The sequence below is a fragment of the Mytilus trossulus genome, chromosome 13, assembly GCF_036588685.1.
Source record: "Mytilus trossulus isolate FHL-02 chromosome 13, PNRI_Mtr1.1.1.hap1, whole genome shotgun sequence".
Lineage (NCBI taxonomy): Eukaryota > Metazoa > Mollusca > Bivalvia > Mytilida > Mytilidae > Mytilus > Mytilus trossulus.
The window spans coordinates 22250206-22265613 of NC_086385.1; the positions used below are offsets into that span (position 1 = coordinate 22250206).

The 15408-nt window shown below is 31.1% G+C and overlaps 1 protein-coding gene across 1 annotated transcript; it reads right to left on the reverse strand.

Moving 5' to 3' along the window:
- Positions 1-1936: 1936 nt before the first annotated feature.
- LOC134695173 (cell division control protein 6 homolog) lies at positions 1937-13450 on the reverse strand. The gene is made up of 12 exons (XM_063556377.1): positions 13264-13450; positions 12913-13050; positions 10697-10784; positions 10093-10331; positions 9439-9516; positions 8326-8835; positions 7689-7888; positions 6840-7003; positions 5936-6182; positions 5339-5692; positions 4531-4671; positions 1937-4197 (listed from the first exon to the last, which is right to left on the reverse strand). Exons 2-12 carry the CDS (start codon positions 13040-13042, stop codon positions 4108-4110), a joined length of 2241 nt encoding a protein of 746 aa, XP_063412447.1. The 5' UTR covers positions 13043-13050; positions 13264-13450; the 3' UTR covers positions 1937-4107.
- Between the last annotated feature and the right edge of the window lie 1958 nt (positions 13451-15408).

A 15408-nucleotide genomic window follows, 5' to 3' on the forward strand; every position in this document is an offset into this window, starting at 1 on the left:
CCATATCTCAGAACCTATAAACAATAGGTCTACAGCATTTGGTGTATGGGAGGATTGTTAGTATGACTTCCAAACCAAAACGGTCATTTATTCTGGACATTGTGTGTCTAGGAAAAGAATGAAACTGACATCTACTTAAGCCTTCATTTTATGGTACAGAGCTAAATGTTAAGTTTAAGTGTTTTGTCCTGGGTTTTTTTAAACTATATGCAAAAGGTCAACCATATTTTGTGTATGGAAATAATCAAGAATGTACATGTCAGACTGGCAGGTTTCATTTGTATTTTAACCTGATTTCATGGCTCATTGGTCAATGCTAAGTTTTCCTGGTAAATAATTTAGCGATTGGTCTATATTTAAGGCATGAAATGACTCAAGGTGGGTAATGTCTGCCTGGTTTGCCTGGCATGATTCATTTTATCTTGACCTCATTTTCATGGTGCATAAGTCATTTTTAAGTTATGGTTTGGTCTGTTCTTTGTATACTACAAGTGATAAGTCAACAATGCAGGATGTATGGAATGATTGTCAGATCTATATGTATTTCCCTCACCTCTTTTTCTTGTATGATTAATTAGAAACTTGTAGTTAAAATCCATAGCTAAGACTATCAACGTAAAATCAATGATTAGTAAAGCAAACAAGATATTTCAGTGTGTGCACTCTTGTTATTCTATCAAAATGTTGAATTTTCAGTTCATCAGTTACTTCATACAAATCAATAAAATTGAATATGTCTATTGGTTGTAAGAAATAAGGAAAACAATTTTGGTACAACCCAGCAGTATATTTTATCTTTGACCTCCTTGGATAGGTGGTTCACCCTGTATTGAAGATCACATATTGAATTTATGTTTTAAATTCAGGTGAAGATTTCTTTTAATGATGGATGGAAATTATTGATGTATTGAGATAATAAGATTGGAATGTATTTATGGAAAGCCCTTTACATGCTGTCCAGTTAACAAGAGTGCACAGCTTTGATTGTCTTGATCACAATTGAATTTGGGGTTGAAAGTCTATTTTTCAAATACAAGTGTAACAGAATTTTAACCTTGACATGGAATCATGAAAATAGGTCAAGAACATATCGACCTTGTTAGCCAGAAATGTACACCTAGCAATCATTCTTCTAATATTATGAATGTTAAGTAAATTAATCAAACCTTTTAAATAGCAAAGAAGTTACCAAAAACTCTCCTGGTCACCTAAAATTCAAACCAATGAACCTTGAATATGAGATCAAGGTAAGATGTTTTTCAACTTGAATAAAAAAATTTATTCTATCTGAAAGAGACCTAATCATAAAAGAGAATCCATAAAGGTGATGAGGTCAAGTTCACATTTTAAGTCATTAATAATCATTTGCAACTTGTAAAGGAAAAATATGAAAGCTGGGTATGGGTAATTGTTACGGTTTATAAATTTTTGTTAGGTTGCCTTCTCACTGATGTTTACTCACTCAACATCAATGTTAATATTACAATATATATTATATGATGAGTTAAGCCTTTTTCAACTGATTTTTATAGTTTGTTTATATGTTGTACTGTTATACCACTGTCCCAGGTTAGGGGGAGGGTTGGGATTCCACTAACATGTATAACCCTGCCACATTATTTATGTTTGTGCCTGTCCCAAGTCAGGAGCCTGTATTTCATTGGTTGTCTTTTGTTTATGTGTTACATATTTGTTTTTCATTCATTTTTTTATATAAATAAGGCGGCTAGTTTTCTTGTTTGAATTCTTCTACATTGTCTTAATGGGGCCTTTTATAGCTGACTATGCAGTATGGGCTTTGCTCATTGTTGAAGGCTGTACGGTGACCTATAGTTGTTAATGTCTGTGTCATTTTGTTTTTTTGTGGACAGTTGTCTCATTGGCTATCATACCACATCTTCTTTTTTTATATATAATATAAAGCAACAATAAAACATTAATTCAACAATTTTATTTTAACAATTCACTTGATTAAACATAAAAATTGATTAATAAAAATTACATTCAATTTAAAAATTACATTATATAGAAAATAGAAAAACTGATTCCAGTCTTTGTAAAAATGGAACGATCAGACATACAAAAACTTAAATTATTGTCTTTTATTTTAAGAAATTTCAGGAAGTCCTGAAAAAACAAATTGGTTCATTGAAAAATACACACAGACTCTGAATTTCATGAGGCAATTTTAACATATTGCCTTTACTTATAATCCAAAAATCAACAGCAGCCTTAAAACAAAATTGGTACATTTACAATTGAACTTAGCTTTATACTGTTTAGATGTATTTGTTTGTTGGAAGTTACAACAATTGCAGAAAACTGAAAACTTCATTTACATAATAATATGAACTTTAAATAAAAAAAATCACAAGGTATAAATTTATAGTTTATTTTTACATTTGTCAGAGTAGGTCTTAAAAGTATTATTTGATGTCCAGAGTTTTTCAACAAGTTGAGAGAGTGACAACAGTAATCCTAAATCACAATTTTTAATAAATGAATCAACCCTTTCAAGTATAAGGTACAGATGGAAAATCATAAAATAAGGGAAAGGAATTTCTACAAAAACTTTTGTCATGCCCTCTGAATCAATATTCTGGTTAGCGGTGGTAAAAATAACATGCATCTTTAGACAAAATATTAATATTAAACTTGAAATAATTATATCAATCTATTATAAGAATTGTTTAATTCCTTGCATACAATATATAAGTATACAATTCAATCACACAGTATCACTATTATTATCAAGTATTACAAAATCAAATTTTAATACAAGTTATTTCACAAATAATCTTTTCTTATGGTAAGCTTCTATACTTCAATCAAACAGTCATGTTCACTTATTTTCTATTCAAACAATACACATATTTATTCAAAATACTACGTCCATTTTATGGAAAAGCAATCATTTTCAAAATTGACAATCTTTAAATAACATGTACTACATTTTCAAGTCATACTTAAATAAATTCAAATACACAATTCTTTTCTCACAAAAACACTTGCACATAAATCAATCTTTTCCTTTAAAATTACATTCATTTCAAATAAATATTCAAACACACAATAAAGTGGGTTTTTTTCTTCTTCTCCTGGCAATAAATTAATGATTATTTTTCATGAACTTTAGACAAAAACACATGTCAATAGTATCATTTTCAACCAAATAAGTACTATCCAATTAAACTCACTTTGAAACAAATATACTAGCTATCAAATGAAGAACAAAAATGAGTCTAAAACAAAAGATCTGGTCATAAATATAAGCACATAATAAACAAAAGTTATTGTTTGGAAACTAGAAAAATGCTTGTTTTTGGCCCTTCGTTTGCCCCCAATTCTGGCATGTGAAAGGTATTCAGTATGTCATGGAAGCAGATGGATTTTTAACAATATCTTCTGATTTTGTATTGAAGTTTTTCAAATCTTCAGACATTGAATAGAAAGTGAAATATCCCAATACCAGCATGCCATGAAATGTTTCATATAATACTTAACAAAAATATGACCCAGATTTTAAGCATTTGCACCTTTTCCTTAAAATTGGATATTCAAAAATGGAACTGTACTAATTGTACAAACTACACTTTTCTCTCGTATCATTTTTAATAGTGTAAAAAAAGGATTGTACTATAATATTCCACAAATGATTGCAACCTTATAACAACTCACATTTTACATATTTGCTAGACTAGCATTTTTGAAAAATTGTAAGTTATAAAATGGAGTGAACTTTATAATCTAAAGTAAAATGCAATTGTACATTGTTGTAAGCATAAGGAATTCTACATCCATAAAAAAAAATTCTTAAATATTTTGGAACATAAGTAAACATTACACATGCATCAAGTGTCTTGCATTTCAACTGCTACTTTCAACTATTATTTTATTTAGTTTGAAATTTTTTAGATTTTTTGGTAAATATTTTTGTACCATTTTTTTGACATTTTTTTTCAATAATGACTAAATAAGAATTATAAAAGCTCCTGTTCAGAGAACTTCTACCATAGATTTTCTTCCATGAAGCCGATTCCTCTATGAAATATTTTTTGACAATATCATTGTGGACATTCTGTACATCACATTGCATTATAAGATATATCATGGTAGTCCATCTTTCATTATAGATGACATCAAAACTTTATCTTGTAACGTATGTTCCAGTTCTCTTTCATCAAGTTTCAACACAATCTGCAAATAAATAAAACAATTGAAAATCTGTTAAATGGAATATATCATAGGATATTACTTGTTTGTTTGTATATCTAACAAATATTTGTCTACAGTGTGATTAAAGCAATTTTCAGAATTTATGAAATTGTATAAAATTAAAAATCAAAATCATATAAACTTTAAAACAATTATTACATTACCTTATATTCAATAACTATTTTTTATTTTCCAGTTTCATGTGAAAAAAGGTCTTTTTAAAGTATTATCTAAATTCTTGAACAGGTCGAGTGAAAATAAGTTATGGCTAAAATAAATATTTCCAATGTAGTGGATTTTCATAAACAAACCAACCTTTGCTAGACGTCCATCTTTAATTTTCTTAATACCCATAATTCCTCTTGTTTCCAGCAGATTACAAATGCCCTGGTATTCTGTGTAATCAACTGTTGCCATCTGTCTCTTCTTACATATCTTACTGTATGTATCATGGACCTATAAATCAAAATATAAAGAAGATACAAAACATTTCATAATCATCAAATAATATTATATGTTCTAATTACAATGTTCTCCCACATATTTCAATAAAAAAAATCATTACCCATTAATGTTGATACTACTATATTAAATATTCTTTGCCTGCTTCATTTCTCAACTCAGTTGTTATTATAAATCTGATCTTTTATTTCAATTTTCAATATCTGTTTGAACCCGCAAAACCACCAAAGATATACAAGCAAGTCGTTTGATCCACAGACTTTGATCTAAGGCGAGTGAAGTAGTTCACAACAACATGAGCGACATGCTGACTCAATATCTGACAATCTAAAACCACAAACTTTATAACTAGAAAGTTGTAGGGAACATTGTCAGGACAGAAAGAAAAAATCTTGATTTTGGAAGTATAAAGAATTTTGGATTTCAATTTTAGTAGAAATTTTCTGCATTCAAGTTTGTTGGAAGACCACATTTTGTCGAAAATGTCTTCAACGGTAATTCTGACTGATCAATTCAAACCCGGTCTGGTGTAAAGAAGTTATGAAAATACATGTTTTATTTCCCAGATTGGGAATGCTTTATCCATCCTAAAGAATGTAATACACCTTTCCCTTACCCATCCTAAAGAATGTAATATACCTTTTGCCTTTAATCAACCTACCTTGCCCATTGTGACCTCCTTCATCTTGCCTTTATTCACCATCAGCAGCAGAGTACAAACTATAAGTTTCTGTTGTAGTGGAATGCTATCTTGACTGTTGGATACAGAACTAGAGCCATAGACCTCTGATAACACTTTGTTGATCTGGACCACACCTATCTTCTTAGGGACTGCTGGAGGTCGTTTTGTAGGACTAGATAACACCTTCTGTGTCTTTACCTCATGTTCCACCATTTCTACAGCACGGCGACATACATCAAGAGCCTTCCTCATGTCCCCAGCCACAGCTGATATCTTACGGGCACAGAACTGAATGGCACTTGGTTCCATAACTGCCAAACCCTGCTCCTCTATCTGCAAATAGGCATTATTTATTTTAAAACTTTTTCCAACTACATAAAGAAATTAACTAAAAAAACTTTGTGAAACTAAAATAATCCAAATGAATACTTTTCATCATAATGAAATGACATGTATTATATAACAGAATGTGAATTCTTATTACTGAGATACATTGATACAAACTTTGCAATAGATTCTTGATTTACAGTATATGAACAAGTCTTCCTCTCATCATATCATTTTCTTTTAACATACCTTTTTTAATCTATCTTTAATAATATTTGCAATCTGGTCTTTACTGTAAGGAGCAAAGTTTAAGAGTTGAGGTTTACAGTTGGGCCTAGCCTGTAACCTTGGTAATATTCTATCTGTTAGATCTAAGGCATTAGCTATCCCAATCAGTACTAGTCTAGATTTCTGTAATGATGGCCACTCAAAGATTGTGTATAGTATTTCTTGATTTTTACTGTCCAGTTGATCAATCTCGTCCAAAACCATAATTCTGTAATAACAATGTAATGTATTGTTTATAATTATTATATGTGATCTTCTAATGCATTTCCTCATTTCTCTACATTAAAGGATATTAACTGATATGGTGACCATGAAAAATAATTACCTGATTTGTTGGTTTAACATCACATTTTTAAGTTTTTTGTATATTAACAATGCTTTGTAATCATAAAATTGAAAGCATAAGACTTAACTGCAATTGATTTGCATTGCTTTTTTTTCCAAAACATCTTTTTTTTCCAAAACATAGTACATACAAACTGTGCTTCCAACAATTTTTTCAATTATCAATAAACACTCAAAATTATGCTAAGCAAATGTATTCATAACTGCCACTTAGCTGACTTAATATCTCAACTTTGTTATTGAAATTGTAACAATAAGCAATAAGACATACAATCATAGAATTTGTGATCTATTTTCAATAACTGTGTAAACCCGCAAAACCACCAAAGATATATAAGCAAGTCGTTTGATCCACAGACTTTGATCTAGGGCGGGTGAAGTAGTTCACAACAACATGAGCGACATGCTGACTCAATATCTGACAATCTAAAACCACAAACTTTATAACTAGAAAGTTGTAGGGAACATTGTCAGGACAAGAACAACAAGATGTGATAGGAGTGTTTGAACGTAAACTTACATGCTTGGTCCAGCTGTGGTGAGGTATTTCTCAACTGCACGTAGTCTGTCTTTAGCTGATGGTGGTGACTTTCCTGTTAGATCTGTATATAATTTACCATACACTGTTGCAGAGTCTCTCAATGTCATACAGTTTAAATATACTGATTTACAGCTATGAGCAGCCTAACAATAGAAATAACAAATATAATGATTAGTTTTTCAGTATTTGAATGTTACATCAAAACTTACATAATTCTTGAAGAGATTTTAATAAGAGGATAAATATTGATAAATTTGAAATTCCAGTATTTGTCTTTAAAGAATTAAACATTGGAAACTTGTACATATGTCTGTACCGGACATGACCAGGGTGCTATTGTAGTAGTATTGTATGCATGCAGCATTTGTGTATGTGGTGCATTTTCAAAGGATATGTTTTGTTATCTTGAGAATCTATTTTTGTTCTACTCCCATTACATTGGAAATATTTGGCCCTATGGTCAGGTTGTTGTTGCTTTGACACATTCACAATTCCATTCTCAATTTTATTACTCTTAAAATGTGAAATTAATTTTCAATAACTGTTTGAACCCGCAAAACCACCAAAGATATATAAGCAAGTCGTTTGATCCACAGACTTTGATCTAGGGCGGGTGAAGTAGTTCACAACAACATGAGCGACATGCTGACTCAATATATGACAATCTAAAACCACAAACTTTATAACTAGAAAGTTGTAGGGAACATTGTCAGGAAGAAAAAAAACAAAGAATATGTTAGTACATTTGTAGCTTATAAAACCTGGTGTCTTATAAATTATGTTTTGTATAGGTTCAAATATTTTTTATATAGTCACAGTAATACATACTCTAACATTATCCAGTATATGGGTAAGAACAGCTGTTTTCCCTGTTCCTGGTGCTCCAGATATGTATAAACTTCCACCTGTTTTCTTTGTCACATGACCTCTGACAAACTGGTTTACAGTCTCAGTCTCTACTTCTCTACCTACAATACGGTCTGGTTTGGCTGTATGAAATGACTGTTTAGCTAAGTGGTATGCATGTGCTACAATAGAAAGAAGAAACCTGTCATATAACAGACATTTCAATACAACAAAAATGCTTAAATAGGTTTTTCTAAAATTGTTTATTTCTTGTACATATAGCTTGTAAAAGAACCATATATAATGGATACCTGCATAAAAAGCAAGCATACTTTATTTTTTTTCCTACACAAATTTAACTACAAATGGATGCAAATGCCCTAAGAGTTAAAAGCAGTCTAAACGGCGTCTAGTCTTTTGCAGACTTTCCGTATTTTTATTTTCTATGTTCTACCCAATACTCTCAAATAGCACCATTAGATTTGTAGTAGTACTGTCTTAAAAATTAAGGTGTCAAATTTTTCAGATATTTTAAAACATTATTTTGTAGGTTTTATTTTGTACATCAAGTTTTCTATAAGATAAAAAAAAAGGTTTAAATAATAGTAAAGAATATTACCTTCCTGTTTCTCTAACTTGAGTGAATTGTTTGGTGAGAACAGGGACTTGACTGGTGAACCCTGGGAGATCAATGACAGACCACCCTTATTTGTTTTTCCTGGTGATGGCATTATGTTGTAATCCATCTTCCTTGGCGACAGAGGTATTCGTACCGGAGATGACAGCTTCAGATTACTCATCATTGTACCAGGTGACATCAATAAATTACGAGATGAGAACTGGTTCTCGGTTCTGGTAGGAGACATTACTTTCCGTGGAGAAAGTAAGAAATCTGACTTCTTAGGTGACAGGATATTTCTCCTTGGAGAATAGAAGTGGTCTAACGACAAGTCTTTCCTTGGTGACAGGGGATGATCTGATCCCCTTGGTGATAATAAATGTTTTTTAGGAGATGGTGGGTACTCGGGTGATATAATAACTTGTTGTGGTACAATGCTTGGTGAGGGTAACCCTTTTCCTTCTGGTGATCGAAAGTGTTCCACAGTTTTCTTTGGTGAGAAAGGGAACTCTGAAAAATAAAGGAAAAATGTATTTTTCATTTATATAAACATTTGAATATCACATGTGTAGAAAAACTTGCATCATATAATAAATCATTATCAATACCTTGTCTTGATTTTTTAAACCGTTAGTTAATGTTTAAATTGTTTTACGCTAGTCGTGTTGGTGGTACTTATAGCTTTCTGTTTGGCTACCTGTTGAAGGCCGCACTTTGACCTATTAGGGTTTACTTTTACAAATTGAGACTGGAATGGGAGATGTCTCATACTACATCTTACATCTTCTTAACCTATAATTCCGCTAAACAAATTTCTTTTTGTTTGATGTCAGGCAGGTTCAGGCTGGCATGAAAAGTTTAGTCATAATTGTAATTATGTCTTATGAAAGTGTGAAATAGTGTGAGTCATTTGGTTTTAGAACTTCTTTATTGTGACCATAAGATTTTGAAAAACAATAAATGTATGACCTTGGTTAGTTTGTTGCATCATTTCAAGCACCAACTTATTATAATCCCTTTAAAACTGAATTTCAGAGGCACACAGTTGAACGTCTTTAAAGTATGTTACACAAAAAACTAATTTTCCTTAGAACATTATAATTGTTTACATACTTTCAGTAATTTTATTTTCAGCAACGACTTCTCTTTGACCTTTAGGCTTTGTAGAAGTCAGACCTGAATTCTCATCATCTGAAGGAATATAAATAAAATCAATTAATGTCTACAAATCATTACTTTTAAATCACATGTAAAGGCAATTTTATCAGTGTGGTTAAAATGTATGTTTGCAGATTGGATAAAACCAAAATAGTCAGTTTGACCTGTAAACACATCTTTAAAACAAGTAATACACATAAAAAAACTTTCATTTTTCTTGTCTTAAGTTTTTTTTGTAAAGATGAAAAAAATCCTCATTGTAGATGCTTGTCTTTAATCAAAATTTGATCTCAGATGTGCTACAGTTGCAAGTAATTTTTTGTAATATTTTTCTATTTGTATATATCCTTTTCTTCAGATTTTTAAGAAACTTCTTTGATTGCTCTTCAAGGTAAATATTCTACTGAGTTTAAGGGCTGAATTGATGTCCTGTAAAGTGTCATGATTGCCAAATATTTAACTGCTTGACACCAAATAAAGTTCATTGTAATATATCTTCAAAGAAGAGCGAAGATGAAGAAAAGCCTATAAATGAAAATATTTTCCCCTTGATATTTTGATTTCTTAAAACATGTAAAGCTAGCAAATTATAATGGTACATGGTCTTACCACTTGAGGATGTAGATATAAGTTCCCACATATCTGTGTTAATTTTATCATTTGTCTCTTTTTTCTTCAGCTTAAGCTTGGTCTTTGTTTCAACTTTGTCTGACAAGCCATTTTTGCCCCTGATTGGTGTCTCAGCATTTCTCTGTCTGGCACTTTTCCTACTTGGTGTTTCAACTTTACAACGTCTCCCAGTTGTTGGTGTTTCTGCTCTCTGTCTGGTGCTTGATGTCTTAGCACTTCTGAAAAGCAAAATTTAAAAACTTAAATTCATTGATATAATGACATTGCAGCCATGAATATTTGTCAATGAGAAATCTTAAATCATAATTTTCATTGTTTGCTGATAAGGACTACTATTGAACACACAGGTAATACCCTTGACAACTTTAAGCTTCTTTTCTTGAATGATCATTTAAATAAATTTAGGATGATATTCTTAAATACATAACATTTAAACTGTTAGTTTTCAATGTATACATGGTATATTACCAGTGTTTAGTTAATTAATTAGAAAATTACAAATGTATGAGCATGTAAAATATAACAGGAACAACAAATACAATTTTGAACTTATTGTGAGTCTTGACAAAGATTAGCTTTTTACCTGTCAGTTGATGGTGTCTGTTGTCTTGTTGTTCTTTGTCCTTTCTTTTGTTTACTTGGAGAACACTGTAAATTCTTGTCACTGTTTTCTGTAAAAAAAAAATTGTGAAATTCTGAATTTGTTTACTGTGAATTGTTAATTAGTTTATAGCTTGACAAGACCAGATTTAAATAAAACCCCATAATTTAAAACGTAAAATCTAAAATTTATAAAAATTGAAAGGGACCTCATCTCATGTCAGTTGTTGAGTGATGAATTTGAAAATCTAAGCTGACTTATATACCCTGAACCAAATTTGAAAAATCCTTATGTAGTTCCTGAGCAATATAATTTCATATTATTATTATAACAGTATACTCCCACTTTTTGTAAGCAGGGGCATAACTAAGAAAACTGTGATGATTAACTCAATCATAGTCAATACACCTAATCACTATTTATTCCATTCCGGATAAGTTCTAAAATTACACAACTTTTTCATCCAGTTTAAGCTATCTGGGACCCTGTTAAAGCAATTCACCATGCATGATACTTTTTAATGAGACCTGTTTAAACTACCGTAAATACTTCAACAAAATATTGTTTTACTTTTTTAATTTCGAAAAAGAGGATTTAACTCATCAAAGTTTCTAGATGATCGCTTTCTTAAGTTTTTCCTCCCTCAGATCACTACTGATGACCTCTATTTTTGGCGGCTTGACCCAAACAGGAAGTTGTATAAATGACTGTTTTTCCCAAATTGGACTAAATAGCATTAAGGTGTATTGAAGGACAATCAACTTAGGAATAGGTCCCTATCAGACGGACAGCCTGTTGAAGTGACTGTGTAAATTCTGTACCTTCAAGTATTCATCATCTTTCTTATATAGTTTTACACACAAGCAAGGTTTAAGCAAGGATTTTGAGGGCTTTAGTCACTTTTGCGCGCTATAAAAATCAACCTTATTTTGTGTAAAAGCAAGGGACCAATGATGTATATTACTAGCTTCATCTTTTGACTTTGTCAGATTTTAAGGGATTGAGGCACCACCATGATTGCCAGTTATTCTGACTGTATTGGCCATTATTATGAAAGATTCTGACATGGAATCCAGAAATATAGTTGACAATTTCTCTTCAATTTGTTCCAGGGGTCATTCCTGATCAACAAAAGTTGGGTTATATTTTTTTTTAAAACAATCGAGGAATTTACTTGCAATGATTATTTCACTGCATACTCATTATCCTTATAAAAGGTCTAAATCTATATTTGGAAATCATTTCTATTAAGTTGGAAATGTGTAAAATCCTTTTTGAAACTATTATAATGACTGAAAGGAGGTTGTAAACAAATCAACAATAGATCACGTTTACTACTTTCGGTTTTAAAATGAAATGAAAACGGGAAGTGACACGTGGATATAAATTCAAAACGAGTCCGGATTCATCAGGCAATAATTATTTTTCGATTTCAATTCCTTTTATAGTAAAAGATATATGTTTGTCTCGCTCGTTTAATTAATTCTAAATGATTTCTTATTTTATGGTTTCAATGTCTATAAATAGTCAAAAGGAATATTTTCATGCATGCGTAGAACACAATACAGGAAGCACCTGTTTAACTCGTGTAAGCTTGAATAAACACATTAAAGTTCTTTATTTTAAATGGAAATTGTCGAAAGTTTTTGATGAAAATTTAAATCAAATATGACAAAAATGCCTTCGAATGACAAATCTACAACAAAAGAACTTCAGATTGTGATTGTTTGAGAAATATTGAAATTCAAATGCGAACTGTTCGGGTTGTTAAAATGCTGACTGACTGATTTTCCTGGGGAAATAATTATGATGATCATTCAAATATGGGGTTTATTAATAATTAACAGATTAGTGACCCATCTGGGGTTTATTAATAATTAATGGATTAGTGACCCATCCGATGTTGATAAGCTGATTAGTTGTAACAAGGATGTATAACTAACATACTCTAGTCTAATATACGTCCTTGGTTGTAATCACAACTTGTAACACCTGTTGAAAATATTAATTAGCTGGAGGTCATAAACTTGTCAAAAACATGGACAGGTAGATTTATAGTTTTTAGTGCAAAATTTTTTTACACTTTCAAAATAAAGTGACGAAATTGATTTGAAATACTTTCTTCAATGAGAAAACCCTTTCATAAAATACGAAAGTGACAAGCGCTAGCAAAATCACTGCACAACCATGGTATATACCTTCTTTTGTTCTTTTTCTTGGGGACTCTGGTTTCACTGAATTTTCTTGACTATCTGCATCTTTAGAACTTCTAAGACGAGTTGACTTTCTGATGGGAAATTCTAATTTTCTCTGGACAATTGCAGACATTCCTTAGCCTGAAATTTCAATAGAAACAATAAATTTCAATATCACATTTCTATTCCGATGATGAACGCTTTTCCATAAAGGAGCGCAAAATGAGCAATAACCAATTATCTACAATTGATTCAATATTTTGACACAAGAAAAAAAAAACGCTTTGCAACCAGCTGATCATTGATGATATGAGTCAAAATATTTCTGCCACCTAAAGAAACTGTTTTATTTACCGTGTTTGTTATCTGGACAGTTAGTTTCAGTGCTTGCTAATCATCAATAATACTTTCATATAATCTTAAACCAGTTATGACAACGCTTGGTACGGACACTTCTCTTGTTTTATGTTCAATGGTCTGGTAGGATGTACACAATAATGAAAGGTAAACAAAGTTGGCGGGAAATTTATGTATGAAGCGATTTGATTGGTCATGAAAAATAATATTTTTGTTAACTATTGTACAGACTCGTAGCATACCTGGTTAGACGTTTTTTTCTTGAACTTCCATATCTGAGAGGACTATAACACAGAGATTATGTTATAGAAGTCCCAGCTTCCATATTTATAAAAAGAAGGGTGGTGTTTTTTTTTTTTTATTAAAATTTAACATTTAAAATACTTTATTGATAAAAGTAATATATTGGCGATATATTTAAAATGGATTAAATTTGATTTTTTAAAACATATATGACATTGAAGACGATCGAATGTTTGGGGAAATTTCATAAGCTTTCAGTTAGTCACATATCTTATATTCTATTATTAAAGTTTACTTTTGTTTGTATCTTCTTTGAATATGTTTGTGCTTTCCCTGGAAATTCTCTCCCTGGAAATACTCTTTAAAAAAATAAATGGTTGAAAATGTGCCGAAAATTGATCCGTTGAATTTGGGTTTCACTCATTTTGTAGAAAGATGCGTTGCAAATGTCATTTCTTTCTAAAAAAAAAGTCAAGTAGCAGAAAAACAAAAACACCTTAGTAGTAAGTTTTAAAACTGGGACTGACTTCTATAACTGTTTAATTATCTCACGGTTCAAAAGGACAATACTGAATGGGAATAAACGTTTTCATTGTGTTGCATTTTGCTGGAGGTTAGATCATGTAATTAAATATTTTAAATATGGTTTTTATATGTCTCTGTTTAAAGTTATGTAATTTGCTTATTTTTAGAAATGATTGGGATCAAGAATATGATATCTCTGAAAATATATGTTAATTTTTTTTTATCACGGATGTCATTCGGTTTAACGAGAGAATTGACCGTGAAAGAATACCTAAGGGTGGTCAAGCATTAAGTTTGGCTATGATCGTGAAAGATCTGGTACCGGATCGTAATCAAATTTAAATTCCACCTCAAAATATGTGGGGGGGGGGGGGGGGGGGACGCGGAATAAATCCGAAAACTTAACAAATATGTCTGTCAAAATGATTCAACTAAAAGTTTATCAACAACACTACATGCAATAAGATAAAGAAAAAATGCAGTACTTTATGAGAAAACACAAAAGGCGCAATACATGTCTATTCATTAAAAAAAAACTTTTATGGTCGCCATCCAATATATCATGATATTTTTTAAACTTAATCTTTTGTGTGACCAAAATAAAAGTACATGTATGCTCTTCCGTTGAAACCGTTCATTTGTTCACGATAATCTTGAATTTTGTTGATTTTTCATCGACTTGATCGTGAAAGATTAGACAACGCATTATTTTGATCGTGAACTGAGGACAATGCATGACCAGACTAAATAATAAGAAAACAATAGCTTGTTTACCAATTGATATACTTGCAACTGATGGAAGCGTATAACTGTTTAAATGAGAACGCACATTCAAGCTTTCAATATATTTCTTTTCTAAATTCAAACCTTTACCTCGAAAGTTAAAACAACAAGTATAAAAACATGTCTAGATAAGTTGATTTCCAAAATAGAAGGATCATTACGAGCAAAAAAGTTATATATATGTATCTTTAAACGCATCCGTCATGGTAAAACAGATACCCTGAGAGAACAACAAGCGCAATGAGCACACGTATAACAACAAAGAAAGCGCAATGGACCGGTGATACAATAAGATGCTAGGAATAGTGAGGATCCATGCATTTTAGTCACAAACTGTTATAACTCGGCCAACTTCCCTCTTGTTATGACCTTTGGGTTCGAAAAGGTCGTCCGATTTACTATTTGTAGTAATTTATAAGAAAAATAGTAATTTTGATTACTTTGTTAGATACAACTTATACCGATCGTTAATTTTTACGACTTTTGTACTTTACACTCGTAAGGCTGGTTTATTATTACAATTACTTGTATAAATATTGGCGTTTTATCCGAACTTGGACGATTCCCTCTTTAGTTGATATTGTTACCCTC

What these genes read in the sequence shown, in the direction of transcription:
- LOC134695173 (XM_063556377.1), bottom strand. Translation starts at nt 13,042, where the DNA reads ATGTCTGCAATTGTCCAGAGAAAATTAGAATTTCCCATCAGAAAGTCA. An exon ending in TATATCTACATCCTCAAGTG is followed by an intron (nt 9,517 to 10,092) that starts GTAAGACCATGT and finishes ATATTCCTTCAG; the next exon opens with ATGATGAGAATTCAGGTCTG. An exon ending in CAAGTTAGAGAAACAGGAAG is followed by an intron (nt 7,889 to 8,325) that starts GTAATATTCTTT and finishes TTTCTATTGTAG; the next exon opens with CACATGCATACCACTTAGCT.